Source organism: Gymnoscopelus microlampas, assembly GCF_963454915.1.
Source record: "Gymnoscopelus microlampas genome assembly, chromosome: 20".
Taxonomy (NCBI): domain Eukaryota; kingdom Metazoa; phylum Chordata; class Actinopteri; order Myctophiformes; family Myctophidae; genus Gymnoscopelus; species Gymnoscopelus microlampas.
The window spans coordinates 34,294,059-34,308,159 of NC_139957.1; the positions used below are offsets into that span (position 1 = coordinate 34,294,059).

General features: G+C 43.7%; 1 protein-coding gene across 1 annotated transcript in view; it reads right to left on the reverse strand.

Annotated features, from left to right (window-relative positions):
- Nucleotides 1-14,069, reverse strand: part of LOC311036541 (formin) — a 75,246-nt gene extending 61,177 nt beyond the window's left edge. Inside the window, exons 1-4 of the mRNA XM_084045279.1 lie at nt 11,525-14,069; nt 10,719-10,839; nt 6,178-6,239; nt 2,675-3,441 (exon numbers count right to left, since the gene is read on the reverse strand). Coding sequence (XP_083901405.1) covers nt 2,675-3,441; nt 6,178-6,239; nt 10,719-10,839; nt 11,525-13,426 — 2,852 coding nt within the window. The 5' untranslated portion in view covers nt 13,427-14,069. The remainder of the gene's footprint in view (nt 1-2,674; nt 3,442-6,177; nt 6,240-10,718; nt 10,840-11,524) is intronic.
- Nucleotides 14,070-14,101: the final 32 nt, after the last annotated feature.

Below are 14,101 nucleotides of genomic sequence, written 5' to 3' on the forward strand. Positions count from 1 at the left end.
CCCGTGTAAGGGTCCATTTGATTCCATTTGTACACTCTTGGGAGATACAGAACTGTAAGGGTCTCCTGACCCATTAATTGGTGAGTCATTTCCTATAAACACACATCAATCTATTTTTTTTTTTATCATCACTGTTATAACTGGTGTTTACATCTCTCTCCGCTGACCTGTCATAAGGTCAGTCTTTGGCAGGTCAGTCTACACCATTGGTTTTCAACCTTTTCCGCGTCAAGGACCCCCAAATTGACACATATTAGCCCACGGACCCCCATTTGAAAAGATATGCCAGGGACTCAACCATTTAGGTTTATTGGGGGTCCAACCATCATCAGTGTTCATTTAACTCTGAGAGTGTACAAATGTTGGTTCCATTTGTACACTCTCAGTTACAGACATACTGTATAAGGGTCAATTTGGTTCCTAACTATTAATTTGGCTGGGGACCCCCTGGAACCCCCTCAAGGACCACTGGTGGTCCCCGGACCGCTGGTTGAAAACCCCTGGTCTACACTATAGAGAAAGCATTTTTTTACGACTAAAAGAGGAGGAGCTGGAGGTCGGCAGGCTTTACCGGGGCTTAAGTACCACGGCAATCAACTCACTCAATTAGTGTGAAGTTAGTCCAATTTTGTCTCTTATTTGTTGTTGGCTTCCTATTGCGGCGGTGAAAAGTATTTATCTGGAGCAGCCAAGATGCTCTCTGCTGAAGACTTAACCCTTTAAGGCCGGGAAGGGAACGCATTTGTGTAATTTTAAGATTTCTTTGGCTATTTTTAGAAAAATCGTGAAAATTTGTGCAAATCTTTTATATACATTTTTAGCTCAAATCTTGGCTTCTAGGGGGCCCCGGAACAAAATATGTTTAGATGGGAGGGGGTCCGCGGACAAATACATATTATTTTGGGGGTCCTTGACATGAAAAAAGTTTGAAAACCATTGATAATATAGCAACATAAGTAAAAAAAGAAAAAAAAATGTTAGGAGAAGACATTTGTAAAATCCCCAGAAGCAAAAATTTTAGTTAAAAACTTTCGCTTTAAAAAAAGTATATATATATTTAAACTAAAGATTTGCAGACATTTTCACGATAAAAAAAAAGAAAAATAGCAGATCTACAAGCTTGTATATCTGCTATTTTTATATAGCCAAGGAAATAAATCTTAAAATGACACACAGATGCGTTCCCGGTCTTAAAGGGTTAATGATACTGTCCTTACAATCCCCCACGTCATTTGTCACCGCCTTGCCTTCAACAGGGAGGTAAATACTGTAGCTCCATGAAATGGACTGTCTCTGGAGACAGCTGCCTGGGTTGGAAAAGTAAATTATATATAAACCCCCCCCCAGCCTCCCCAAACACAAAGAATGTTTAGCTTGCAAGAAAATGTTCTAATCGGCCAGTTTATGCCTTAATTAAATTTAAAGCCTCTAAAAAGCCCCCCGTTACATCTTCTTCTTCGCGCAGCAGCCTCCCCCCGCGGAAAGTCGATCCGCTTGCCTATGACCCACGCGCGCGTTAGACTTGCATTCGTGCACCTGGCATCATTTCAAGGCTTACAGCGTTTCCCCCTCATAACTCCAGACCCCTCACACCATTAACGCAGATGACACCGTTGATCCAGATACAGTTAAACATCTGACCCATTTAATGCCCCTTAAACTTGCACCTCTACTGTAAAATTTATAGCACATGAAAACTAGCTGTGGCCTCAGTCAGCTCTCTCTCTCCACACGCCGGCCAAAAACCGGGGAGAGAGTGCAAACCACAACTCCACTTCCCCAGACTAATCCAGCCATGGAAATACAAGGCTATAAAGCTGAAGGGCCTGGCATTCAGAGGCACAGACCACAGCCACTGTAAATGGCCTGGATAATCGGCTTCATTACGGAGCATCTCAAACTGAACTGGGACCCTGGACTGGTGGGGAGTTAGCACTGTTAGCAAGAAGAGGAACGTCTGAGGCTTCATAAATATGAGCCGTACGGCGATCGCTAGACGACACGACACACACTGGGTGGTCATAGCGATGATGATAATGATGCATGCATGGTGTAACTTTAACCCATTAAGACCCAGGAACGCATCTAGTGTCATTTTTTTTAGATGTCTTTGGCTATTCAAATATAGCAGATATACAAGCTTGAGATTGTAGATCTGCTATTTTCGTGAAAAATTTTGAACATTTGTGCAAATCTTTGAATATATATATGTTTTTTATAAGTAACTCAAATCTTATTGCTTCTGGGGATTCTACAAATGTCTTCTAAATCCTAAAAGTTGTATTATTTTTTCAAACTTATGTTGCTATTTATCAGTGGTTCTTAAGCTTTTTCATGTTAAGGACCACCCAAAATGATAATGTATTTGTCCGCGGACCCCCGTCTGTAAATATGTTGTTCCAAGGACCCCCAGAGGCAAAGATTTGAGTTAAAAATGTATATATATATATATATATTCAAAGATTTGAACACATTTTCACGACAAAAAAAAAACGAAAAAAATAGCAGATCTACAAGCTCATAGCGCGGCACTCGGTGCCGCGCTATGAGCTTGTATATCTGCTATTTTTGAATAGCCCAAAGACATCTTAAAATGACACACAGATGCGTTCCCGGTCTTAATGGGTTAACACTGCAATAGTGAACGGGTTTCGGCACACCGGGACGTACGTACTTATTGTCCTGAATCTGGATCCGGGTCCAGTACAGGGGCTTCATGGGGCAGGCCGGCTCCACGGCAGGCTTCCGCGGGGCCTGGTCCACCTTCTGGCCGAACCCCGGGAAACTGAAGCCCCCCATCATGGGGGGAGGCGGCGGGGGGCCGCCGGCGCCCGGTGGGGGCGGAGGTGGAGGCGGTCCGGCTCCGAGCATACCGGGAGGCGGGGGTGGGGGTGGTGGGGGAGGAGGAGGACCACCAGCACCTCCACCTGGGAGAGGTGGTGGGGGAGGAGGGGGCGGTGGCGGTGGCCCTCCGCCGCATGGCAACGGGGGAGGTGGTGGGGGAGGTGGGGGCGGTGGTGGTCCGGTCTGGCCTGGGAGTGGAGGAGGTGGTGGAGGAGGTGGTGGAGGAGGTGGTGGAGGTGGAGGTGGGCCCGGGCCAGGGGCCACCGAGGCCAGCTCGGCTCTGCCTCCCAGGTTCATCTCGATAGAGTCCAGGTTGAGTTTCTTAGGCGGGTTCTGAACAACAGGCCGGCCGCCCTCCGGGGTTTTGATGAAGGTGTCGCGGTCAGTTTGGACACACACGTTGCGGTAGCTCTTCGGAGGATCGGGGTCCGCAGTGGACACGCAGGCCTCGCGCAGCACGCCTTGTCCCGGTGGTCCTGGTTCCACGCCCACGGCCACGCCCCGGTCTCTCTGCATCTGGCCGATCACGCCGTCCAGCCGCGACATGGAGACGGCGTGCTCCCCTCGAAGCTGGAAGACCCGGAGCTCACAGTCGGCCTGCAAGGAGCAAGAGCAAAAAGACAAAAAAAAACGTCAAAACTTTCAAAAAACGTGCTTCAATCAATTTTAGACACATTTTAAACACATATCAGTGACATTCGGGAACTCTTCTTTGAAAAATCCCAATCATTTGTTTCCATCCGATTTTATTTAACCCATGTTACTGGGGTTTTCCATAAATAAAACCTATTAAGGTTCATTTTGTTTATTGGACATTTCAAGCAATGGAGAAGGGGAAAGAAAGAAATCCATCCAAAAGGAAAGTATTGATTTGTGTCTGAGAAGAAAAGGAAAAGCTTTTGCAATGGATCTAACATGTGTTCCTTTTTAACTTGGTGGTCAGTTTAGAAGTGAATTGGGCACGTTGCCATCCTTTCTCCTGGCTAAACTAAACTCCCATCTAACTCAGTGTCAGTACTATTACCCACTTATTTTAAGGGTCAGCGATAAATGACAGTGTTTGCACAGCAGACAAAGGCAAACACTGAGAACCCCATAATTTCTAATACGAGACTCAAAAGGCTTTCAACATCGGCAATTATTCTGCAATATGGTTAGCGCTGTGTTTTGCAGTCTGGCGTGGGCACGACTTGGGACACATGATCATTCGGAGGAGAGAGAAACAACAAACTGAGACCTGTGAGAAACTTTTTAACTCAGCTTTGAGTTAGTACAACATTGGCGGCTTAAAGCAGCACCATGTAACTTTCCTCTTCTACCCCGGATTTGAACCTGGTTTTCTGCGCAAGTGCTGATTTGTTTTGTTTTTTATAGCATTGAGTTAATATAGCCGGCCCGCTTGCTCAGGGGATAAGTTGTATCTTGACCATCAGGTCCAAATTGGTGTCAGATCCTGTGTCTAGGTCAGACATGACCTTTGATCTAAATGTCTCAATAGAAGAGCAGGGAGACAAAATACAACCATCGCAATTGTATAAGTTATATTGTATTAACATACTCTACCATACAGATTGAAAAAAAAATACATTTTATTAATTTAAAAAAATGTTGCTTTAAAGACTGCAGAGTGACATACTGCCATCTCTAGTGTTGAAGAGAATAATCATAAGAATCAAAGATCAATCATAGATCTCTAAATGATGTTTTCATATCATAACACAAACTGGTAGAGGCAGAACATCTGGATATCATAAAATTCCAACTCGATATTCTAGATTTGGATTGAACACCACAAACAACAGTATTTAGACTGTATATATCCATCCATCCATCCAATTTGCAATTACATTGTCAAAGCACTGCCAAATTAACCTTTTTTAACCCATTAAAACCGGGGTAAGCAGGCCCGGACCGCAGGCCTAGCGGTCCGGGCACCTAGGCTCCAATATAGCCTGACAGTGCATCGCAGGTTCGAGCCCTGTTCCCAAAGATCTTTACTGCATGTCTCTCCCCATCTCTCTCTCCCTGTTTCCTGTCCATCCCCACTATACCTAGAAATAAAGGCAGAAAAGCCCTAAAAAATATATATTTTTAAGGGAACATTTTTAACTCAAATCTTTGCCTCAGGTTTTAATGGGTTAACCCATTAAAACCGGGAAAGTATCTGTGTCATTTTAGATGTGTGCGTTGGCTATTCAAAAATATCAGATATACAAGCTCACAGTGTGTCACTTCGTGCCGCGTGTGTTTGAAAAATGTTGAATCATTTTGAATTACGAAAAAGTTTGAGAACTACTGATTTAGAAGGCATTTGCAGAATCGGCCTCAGGTCAATATGGGTTAAATGTAGTCAAAATTACATTTCTTTGCTTTTATTTATTCTACAGGTAGACCATCTTGAAAGCTTCCCCGGAAAACACTGACTGAATCGGCAGCCTTCAATCATCGCTAAAAGCTTTTACAGATTCACATTCAAACATAAATATTATAAAATTAAATATTGGCAAAACCTTTTATAATGGTTTGATAGCAATATTGAGATTTTATGTAAATATCATCCGATGCCGAAATGGTAAACAATATATTGTGTATCCCTAATGTCATTCCTTCTTTTGACTAAAGTTTACTGTTCATTGGTATTCTAAAGTTGATTGTTTTTTGTTTCCTGGATTAAATGTGATTATATAAATATTACATTTTACACCCACAACTATCTGAAAAGCATTGCTGTACTGTAATGTATATAACAGTAAGAACTAATGACAGGTTGCTCAACATTGCACCTCTATCTATAATTAACCAGAGAGACTTTGGATTTCATGTTCACTTAGCGCCATCTTGTGTAGCTAAAGACAACTGCAGTGAGCTGATTTTCCACAAGAAACCTTTTTATTAGAAAGATTAGTTGACCTCATACTGTACATGTAAGCATTATTGTAAAAATTCGTATTTCTAGAATCATCTTCAAAATATTTACATTGCTCAATATATTTTTCAGGAGTTGCAGTAGAACTTCCGTCTTTCTGTATTAGTTATTATACAAAAAAGGTATTTTTTCCCGCCCTTTTTATTAAAAAGAGTTTTGTTTTTATGGCTAAAACGTCAAATAAAAAATGCCAAATGTGTTTTTGCCTCATGGCCTTCATCTGTGAGTAGAAAAATAAGAAAGAAAGGAAAAAAATCCCAATAAATTAAAATGCTCAATAAGTAAGCCTTGCCAAGCCATGTGGCCAAGGTGTCTGTTTGGAAGCATTTTTTTTGTGTCAGATGCGAAACCTGAAACCTGCTGTTAGTTGTTGTGTAGTTTGCTGAAGTCATGTGAACAACACTTACATACAACTTCTCCACCTCTTCTTTGCATTCTCTCTTCAGCTGCAAGAGGGCAGCCTGGTGCTCTGCATGGGACATGAAGAACACACTGTTAGAAGACGCTACACCATGGCTGCTCCAACACTGTCATTATGCACTAGAGCAGTGGTTCTCAAACTTTTTCATGTCAAGGACCCCTAAAATTGATATGTATTTGGCCGCGGACCCCCATCTGAAAATATTTTGTGCCCGGCACCCCCCCATACAAGATGTGTGTCAAAATGTTTCAAAAATATTCCAAATGTTAAACATTTTTGCAAGATTATTTTTTAAATAGCTAATGCATATCGGGCTCAAGTGGTTAAACTGAATTGAATGCAAAATTAACTCATTTTGCTGGGAACCCCCTGGTACCCGTGCCCAAGGACCCCTGGGGGTCCCCGGACCCCACTTTGAGAACCAATGCACTAGAGCAGTGGTTCTCAACCTTCTCAGGCCGCGACCCCCAAAAATAATCATATTGGAACTGGGGACCCCCACAAAATAATCATAATTGAACTGGGGTTCAAATATGTCAAAAGTCTTTAAATGATCACTTTATATACTGTCATCTAAAATCATGTGTGAGGACCCCCCTGGGGGTCCCAACCCAAAAGGTTGAGAACCACTGCACCAGAGGAAGAGCTTTCAACCACTTTCAACCTGGCCTGCCTTTTTTGGGCATGTCATTATAGGTGATCATTTACAAATCTACAATTGTTCTTAATCGATTTGAAAACAGCCGATCTGCAAGCTCACAAGGCGTCACAATGCGACTCGTTGTGAGCTTGTAGATCGGCTATTTTTGAATAGCTGAAGGAGAAAATAAGGCTTAAAGGGGAAATCCACCCATTTTCAATATTTAACTATGTCATTAATATAGCATAAAGGAGTTGTGTGGAAATAAGAAAAAAGTTCCCCCCTTTCTGTGTTGCCTTGAACTGGAGGATTGATTGTGGGTTTAACATTGCAAATTACAACATGATGAGTCATCACGTTGTAATTTGCAATGTTAAACTCACAATCAATCCTCCAGTTCAAGGCAAAAAGAAAAGGGGGGAACTTTTTTCTTATTTCCACACAACTCCTTTATGCTATATTAATGACATAGTTAAATATTGAAAATGGGTGGATTTCCCCTTTAAGTGGTTAATGGTGGTGATACTCTTATCAAGCAACTCATTCAACAATTTCTATCTCATTGCATGCATTTTAGTGCATCAATAAAGTGACAGTATTTAGCTAACTGTTCTGTTGTAGACGGTATATAATTGTACACGTATATACTGCTCATGAAGAGATACTGGTTGAAAGCTCATCAATAATCTAAAATAATTAGTAAGCTGATAACATCGAAGACATATTTCTGTCTTCAGTCGTAAGGTACTGCTGTTGAAGGGTAATTCGCTTCCCCTGTGTGACATTAACAGGGCTGCGTTCCAACTCAACCAACCTGTTTGGATTTGCAATTGTAACTGCAGTGCATGTGGTTCAACAACATTCTTCAACACATACTATACAGACCAAACAGTACAGTAATATTATATAACAAGTTCATATTTCTAAACTGTTAATACATTTTAAAAGGTGACAGATCTGTGAATGTGAAAGAAACACGGTGCTAAATCTGTGACAAAATATGGAGCTTCTCTTTTGCTAGTGAATTTGTGACTTTGTCAACCCACAGATAATTATAGGTTACAAAATATATTTGAAGCTCATCGTAAAGCCTTTTGAGATTATTGATTTGATTTATCATCGTGGCAATAATACTGTGTGGTATTTTGCTGAGAAAGATAAACGCATTACTCTGAAACATGTCGTTTTATGTAGACTGGTGGTGATTGTCCAGCATGAGTTCTGGACACAAGAGAATGCATTTGGGAAGCGTTATGTTGATGATTTTCATGCAGTGATGGAAGTACTATCAATAGCCTATTGTAAAAGTATTGGCATCAAAATGTACTTAAAGTACCAAAAGTAAAAGTACCGTACTCATTAAGTACAATATTTGTCTTTGAGATGTAGTAGAAGTGTATTGAAAATTGGAAATACTCCAGTAAAGTAGAAATACCTCAAAATTGTACTTAAGTACAGTACTTGAGTACATGTACTTATTTACAGTACTTTGACACATGACTGTTTTCATGACGTCTTTACGAATCGATAGAGCAAGACGATTCACGTTAAATATCCGCAAAGTTCCCCTTTAAGACTGATCCAAGAGATGGAGTTAAGTGGAATATGTGGCATCATAAACCCCAATAACAATTGCAGTAACATAAATGAGTGCTGAACTGTGTATGTAAATGAACACACACACGCACACACACACACACACACACACACACACACACACACACACACACACACACACACACACACACACACACACACACACACACACACACACACACACACACACACACACACACACACACACACACACACACACACACACACACACACACACACACACACAGTATTAGCTGTCTGGTAAGACCTTTGCTCTCCCTTTTTAACTCTACTGTATGCGCTTTAAACCACGATAAAAACAAAACCTCTACTAGACTGTAAATCAATGACAACAGTCCACATCCCTCAGCCATATTACTATACACTATGTTTTTCCTTCAGGGAAGAGTCTACACCAAAACACCCAGATCAGATCAGCTGCTTTTAGGAAACTCGCCATTACTGCATCCGGCGCCGGTTCCAGTTCCTTGTAACTGGATAAAATGTTGGCAGTCATCTTTGCTTTTAACCTTTGTGTGTGTATGTGTGTGTGTGTGTGTGTGTGTGTGTGTGTGTGTGTGTGTGTGTGTGTGTGTGTGTGTGCGTCCGCTTGTGTGCGTGCGTGCGTGCGTGCGTGCGTGCGTGCGTGCGTGCGTGCGTGCATGCACAGAGCACAGGAAAGGCCAATCATTTTTCCTCTTCATTCCCTACAACTTTCTAAATCCCAACCGACCACATAATCCTGTGATCTCATGAAACTTCACAGACCGCACGCAGCATGACTGTGTGGAGACACTACCCTGGATTCCTGCTTTAAATGGATTTAAAGGATATCTTACGCCCAGCTTCTTCTGAAGCTCAGCTACACACTGCAGCACTGTGATGTTTGTCACCCCTCCTATTGAATTAGCCAACCAGATTAAGAGTTTCGGCTCAGCGAGTCTGGAGGCTCAAGGCCTATATTTGTTTCAGTATACCGTGGCAAAAGGCAAATAAACAACGCAGGACAATTTCTAAACACAACATGTTTCTCAATGACTGATGATGCACCGACGCACGTTCACGTAGCCTAAGAAAAGTGTAAGGAATATAATGTGTGAGCTTATCCTGCTACAGTATACACAAATCCACGGCGCGCTGCCCTGCGCGCAGCCATTGCTGCGGTGTGAACGCTACGCGGACGCAACACCGCAGCGATGGCTGCGCGCAGGGCAGCGCGCCGTGGATTTGTGTATATCAGCACCCTTAGTCTGAGATATAAACACAGAAAGGTTTTTTTAAACATATATTACCCACTTCAGTCCTATATACTGCATTTCGGGCCATTTGAAAATAACCGATCTTCAAGCTCACAATGTGTCGCATGTAGATCTGTTATTTTCAAAATATTTTTATACATTTGAAAACTTCTACATTCTGCATAATGAGAACTGTCTACTTTTGGTACATTTTGATACAAATACTTGTGTACTTTTACTCAAGTCAATTTTGTATTCCGGACTTTTACTTGTAACAGTATTTCTACATTGCCGTATTGATACGATGCTTTTACTTAAGTAAAACATGCGAGTACTTTTTCCACCACTGCTCTATTGTGAGGAGGGCATGGGGAAAAGTTCACGAAACATGTTGTGCGTGAAACATGTCATTTTAAGTAGGCTGAAGGAGATTTTCCAGTGTTATGTCAGCGTTTCACACGGCTTCCATGATAGGATTCAAGTTAAAAATCACCCAACTTGTTAACAATACATAATAATGCAATTAAGTTGGTCACAAAGAATTATGCAATGTACATAGCATGATATTTAAACAGATGCTAGGTTCATTCTTTACCTGGTATCCTATAGTTTCAATGTAGATATTATTATTGTGATTATTTTTAATAGTATATTGTTTAGACTGATGCCAGGTTCATGGTTTCCCTGTGATCCTAGTTTACTGAGACTCTATGTCTCTCTGCATTTGATGTAAGTGATTACCTCGCTTATCGTAAGTTGCTCCGGATAAAAGCATCTGCTAATGCCTAAATTGTACATTTTAACAATACAAGAAATAGTCAATATACTTTTGTATGTGAATTGATGCTATGATGGAATGTTGGTACTAATAATTTGAAAGGATGTTGAATATGTACGTACAGTATATGTGTTTCATGGCGAAGCGATGGGGCAACGGAATGAGTAAAAGGAGTAAAAAATGTAAAAACTCAATACAAAATGTTTGAGAAATACAAAATCGTCAAAGTCGCTCTTCAAGCAATTATCTTTGGGTGGGGAGCTCCAGGTTCTCACCTGCCTCTGTGTACCTGAGCCCCACCTTCTCCTCCTCATCCTTGGGCTTGGGTGGGGGCCAGACGGCCTGGAGACGCCCGGGGGTCCGGTCCTCAGTATCTGTAGGAGACGCGATCTCAGTCTAGCAGAAAGAAAGACAGAAAATAGTGTACAGTTATAAATAAACACACTGGCAATGCATGGACACTGGAATACACACGGATGGATGCCTGAGAGAAGACCCTCAGTTTCACAGAGGCCACACAGAGGATCATTCCTTTACAACGACCCTCCGGGACATTTTCGTAACCATTTACGCGCTAAATATTTTTCCGTACGACTAAAGCGAAAATAGCCGATCTACATAACACGTTGCAACACATTGCGAGCTTGTAGATCAGCTATTTCTGCTATTTCTTTATTTGAAACTAAACAAATGGACACATTTTGCCCAAAATGGGGATGCCAGGTTTAATGTGGTTAACACACATTTTTAATGTTATTGTTTACATTTTTAAGTTTTGTTGTGATATTATGAAACATAAATAAACTTATTAGAGAATATACATTTCCCCAAAGGAAATGCATGCATTGAACTCAGTTTCACCAGAAACAGGGAGAAAACATATCCCATGACATACGTATATCAAAACAGTCAGAGGCATGGATAACTGGATAACCGGATACCCCCCCCCCCTGCAAATTCTGGCCCTGCTCAAATGAGATATGATGATGCCACTATAATACAAAATACAGATGCAATTACAGAAGCTATGTATTGAATCAATTTGGATGTTAAATTGTGTTAACAGAGCGTCACTACGTACTTTAGCCTCTGTGGGACTTTTAGGCTCATTGCCAGGAGATTTGGAAGTTCTCTCAAAAATGGACTTCAGTAGTTCCTTCTCGCCTTTGATCTTCTTCTTCACTGCCTCTAAGTCCATAGGTTCTGTTGTTTCCTTTTTAATCGCCTTTGGCCCAAAAAAACTCTTGAAGGTTTCATAGGCCATGTCTGAGGCCGTCCGTCTTGTGACAGTGGACGGCGAGGCGGTCATTTCTGTTCCTGGAGTTTTCTCCATCAACGCCTCCTTGCCGCCGTCGGGCTCTTTGGGTTTGGGTTCCGCAGGGGGATCCTGCCCGTGATCCTCCGCCTTTTGTGTCCCATCTTGGCTTTCCACGGCAACATTTGTGTCCGCGGCCAGTGCCCTGGGCTCAGTCCGTTTCTTCGTCAGAGCGGCCGTGACCTGCTCGGGGAAGAAGCTCTTCCCTTTGTTCACCGTCTTCTTGAGGTTGAGCAGGGCCAGGTCGGCGTCCTTCTCGCTCTGCTTGATCTCCGCTAGAGTCTCCCTGTCCTCGCCTACCGCTCCCTTCCTCAGCACCCGCAGCCCGCTGAAGAGCGCCGGCAGCTGGAAGGAGGGGGCTGGAGAGAGGGCCGTGCCCCGGGAAGGGGGTGAGGCAGCAGAGGTGGGAGACAAGGCCATTGTGTCCGCAGGCGTCTCGGAGGCAGGCGTGTGGCGCTGGCTCTGTGCTGGGGAGGCAGGAATGGGACTTGGCTCGCGGACAGCTGGGCACTCTCCAGGGACACGGCAGGACAGTAACGTGGTTTGGCTCGATTCTGAAAGGTCCTTTGTCTTATCATTAACAGTGTCGGACAGCTTCTGTGAGCTGGGGCAGGCTTTAACTGAATCATCAGCTGGTGAAGAGACCTGGTTTGTGAAAGGCATCTCATTTATCGTTTCAGCCACAGCCTCCTGCTCTCGTCCATCAATCAGCGACCTCCTGTTTAGTCCCTCTGACCTCTTCAATGGCGAGGTGGCGGCAGCATCATTAGATGCATCCTCCAAGTTCGGAGGTTCGGACGTGATGGAGACAGGTGAAGGCACAGAAAGGTTTCCTCCTCGACGCACGTTAGCGAGATCGGTTCCCACATCCCTGCTTCTGGAGCCAAGGCCAATTCTAGACATCGCTTTCCCCATCGTTTCTCCTTCCTCGGCCCCAGCGGGAGCAGCATTTGCATCGGGGCGACAGTTTTCGCTCTGCTGAGGAACAGACGACGGCAAAGCAGGGTCTGTCCCAGAGTCCGTTCTGCTGGCGGACTTGTGCGTGTAAAGAACAGACGCGTCTTTCAACGATCTCTCCAGCAGACTGTGTGTTCTGAACACAGGCAGCTGGTAGCCCTCCGCCTCATCAATGTCACACATAACTGGACTGGAGCAGGACAGCTGACCCGAGTTATCAACACCATGACCTAGTATGTTACTGTCCTCCGTGCGGAGGAGAGGCCCGCTGGTCTCGGCAAGCGTGTCAAATTCACTGCCGAGGGCCCCCTCCTCGTCCTCCGTTTCTGTGTCGCTACAGATTTCCACCATGGTGACCTGGACCAGATCGGGGTCGACGGTTGCGGCCTCTGATGTTCCACCTCGGTTGTAAGGCTGCTCCTCACAGGACTCAGTCTCCCATGATTCAACATTCTGCTCATCGTCACAGCTTTGAGACATATCTCCAGGCACTTTGAACGTGTCACTGCTGATAACGTCCCCGGCACTTTGATTACCTTCAGCCGGAGAACTCTGCTCATTGGACAGGGTTCGGAAAGACGTCAGCACAGCCGTGTCGCCTCTCGCCGGCGACGCGGAACGTTCCCAGGTGAAGACATTGGAGAGCTTGTCCAGGAAGGAACCAGGGGGCTGCCTCCCCCGTCCATCTGAACCATTACTTACACCGTCCATCTTTACTTAACCTGTGACATTCACTGAAAGCTAATTGAGTCGGGTCCAACGAGGGAGCAATTCCTGCACAGAGGGTCCATTGAGAATGTCACAAAAGGTCCATCTCCCCACCTCCAGCCATCCAACCTGCCCCTGTTCCACTTTTACCGTTGCTCAGGAACAAAAGGCCTTTGTGAGGACAAATCCCCCCCGGCTCGTCTTACGCTCTCCAGGAGGGCTCCAATTATAACAACACTATCCTATAATCCTGTTAAACTACACACAAGCAGACACCATGTACTCTACCACACTTTCACCACTTCACGTACAAACTCATTTTTAACTGTACGTTGTAAAGGGTTCAGTTCACTGTCCTTTGAGTGAGATTCCAAATGACGCTCTGGGGAGAAAAAAAAAGTCCACGTTGTTCAGTTGCTGGAAGCATGAGTTTCACACAGAATAATCTCCCTGGGAAACGTGGGAGAAGTAGCCACTTCCAGTCTTTCATGAACACGTTCGGAAAAGTGTGACTTGCAATTCCAACAAGTTAGACGTCCTTCCTTATGTGTCGATATAGAGCCAGGAGTCTTTTTCCACTGCCAAGCATGAGTGTGTGTGTGTGTGTGTGTCTCTGTGTGTGTCTCAGGGTACATGACAACTCTCTATGTTGTAAAATGGGTGTGTGAGAAAAACCCC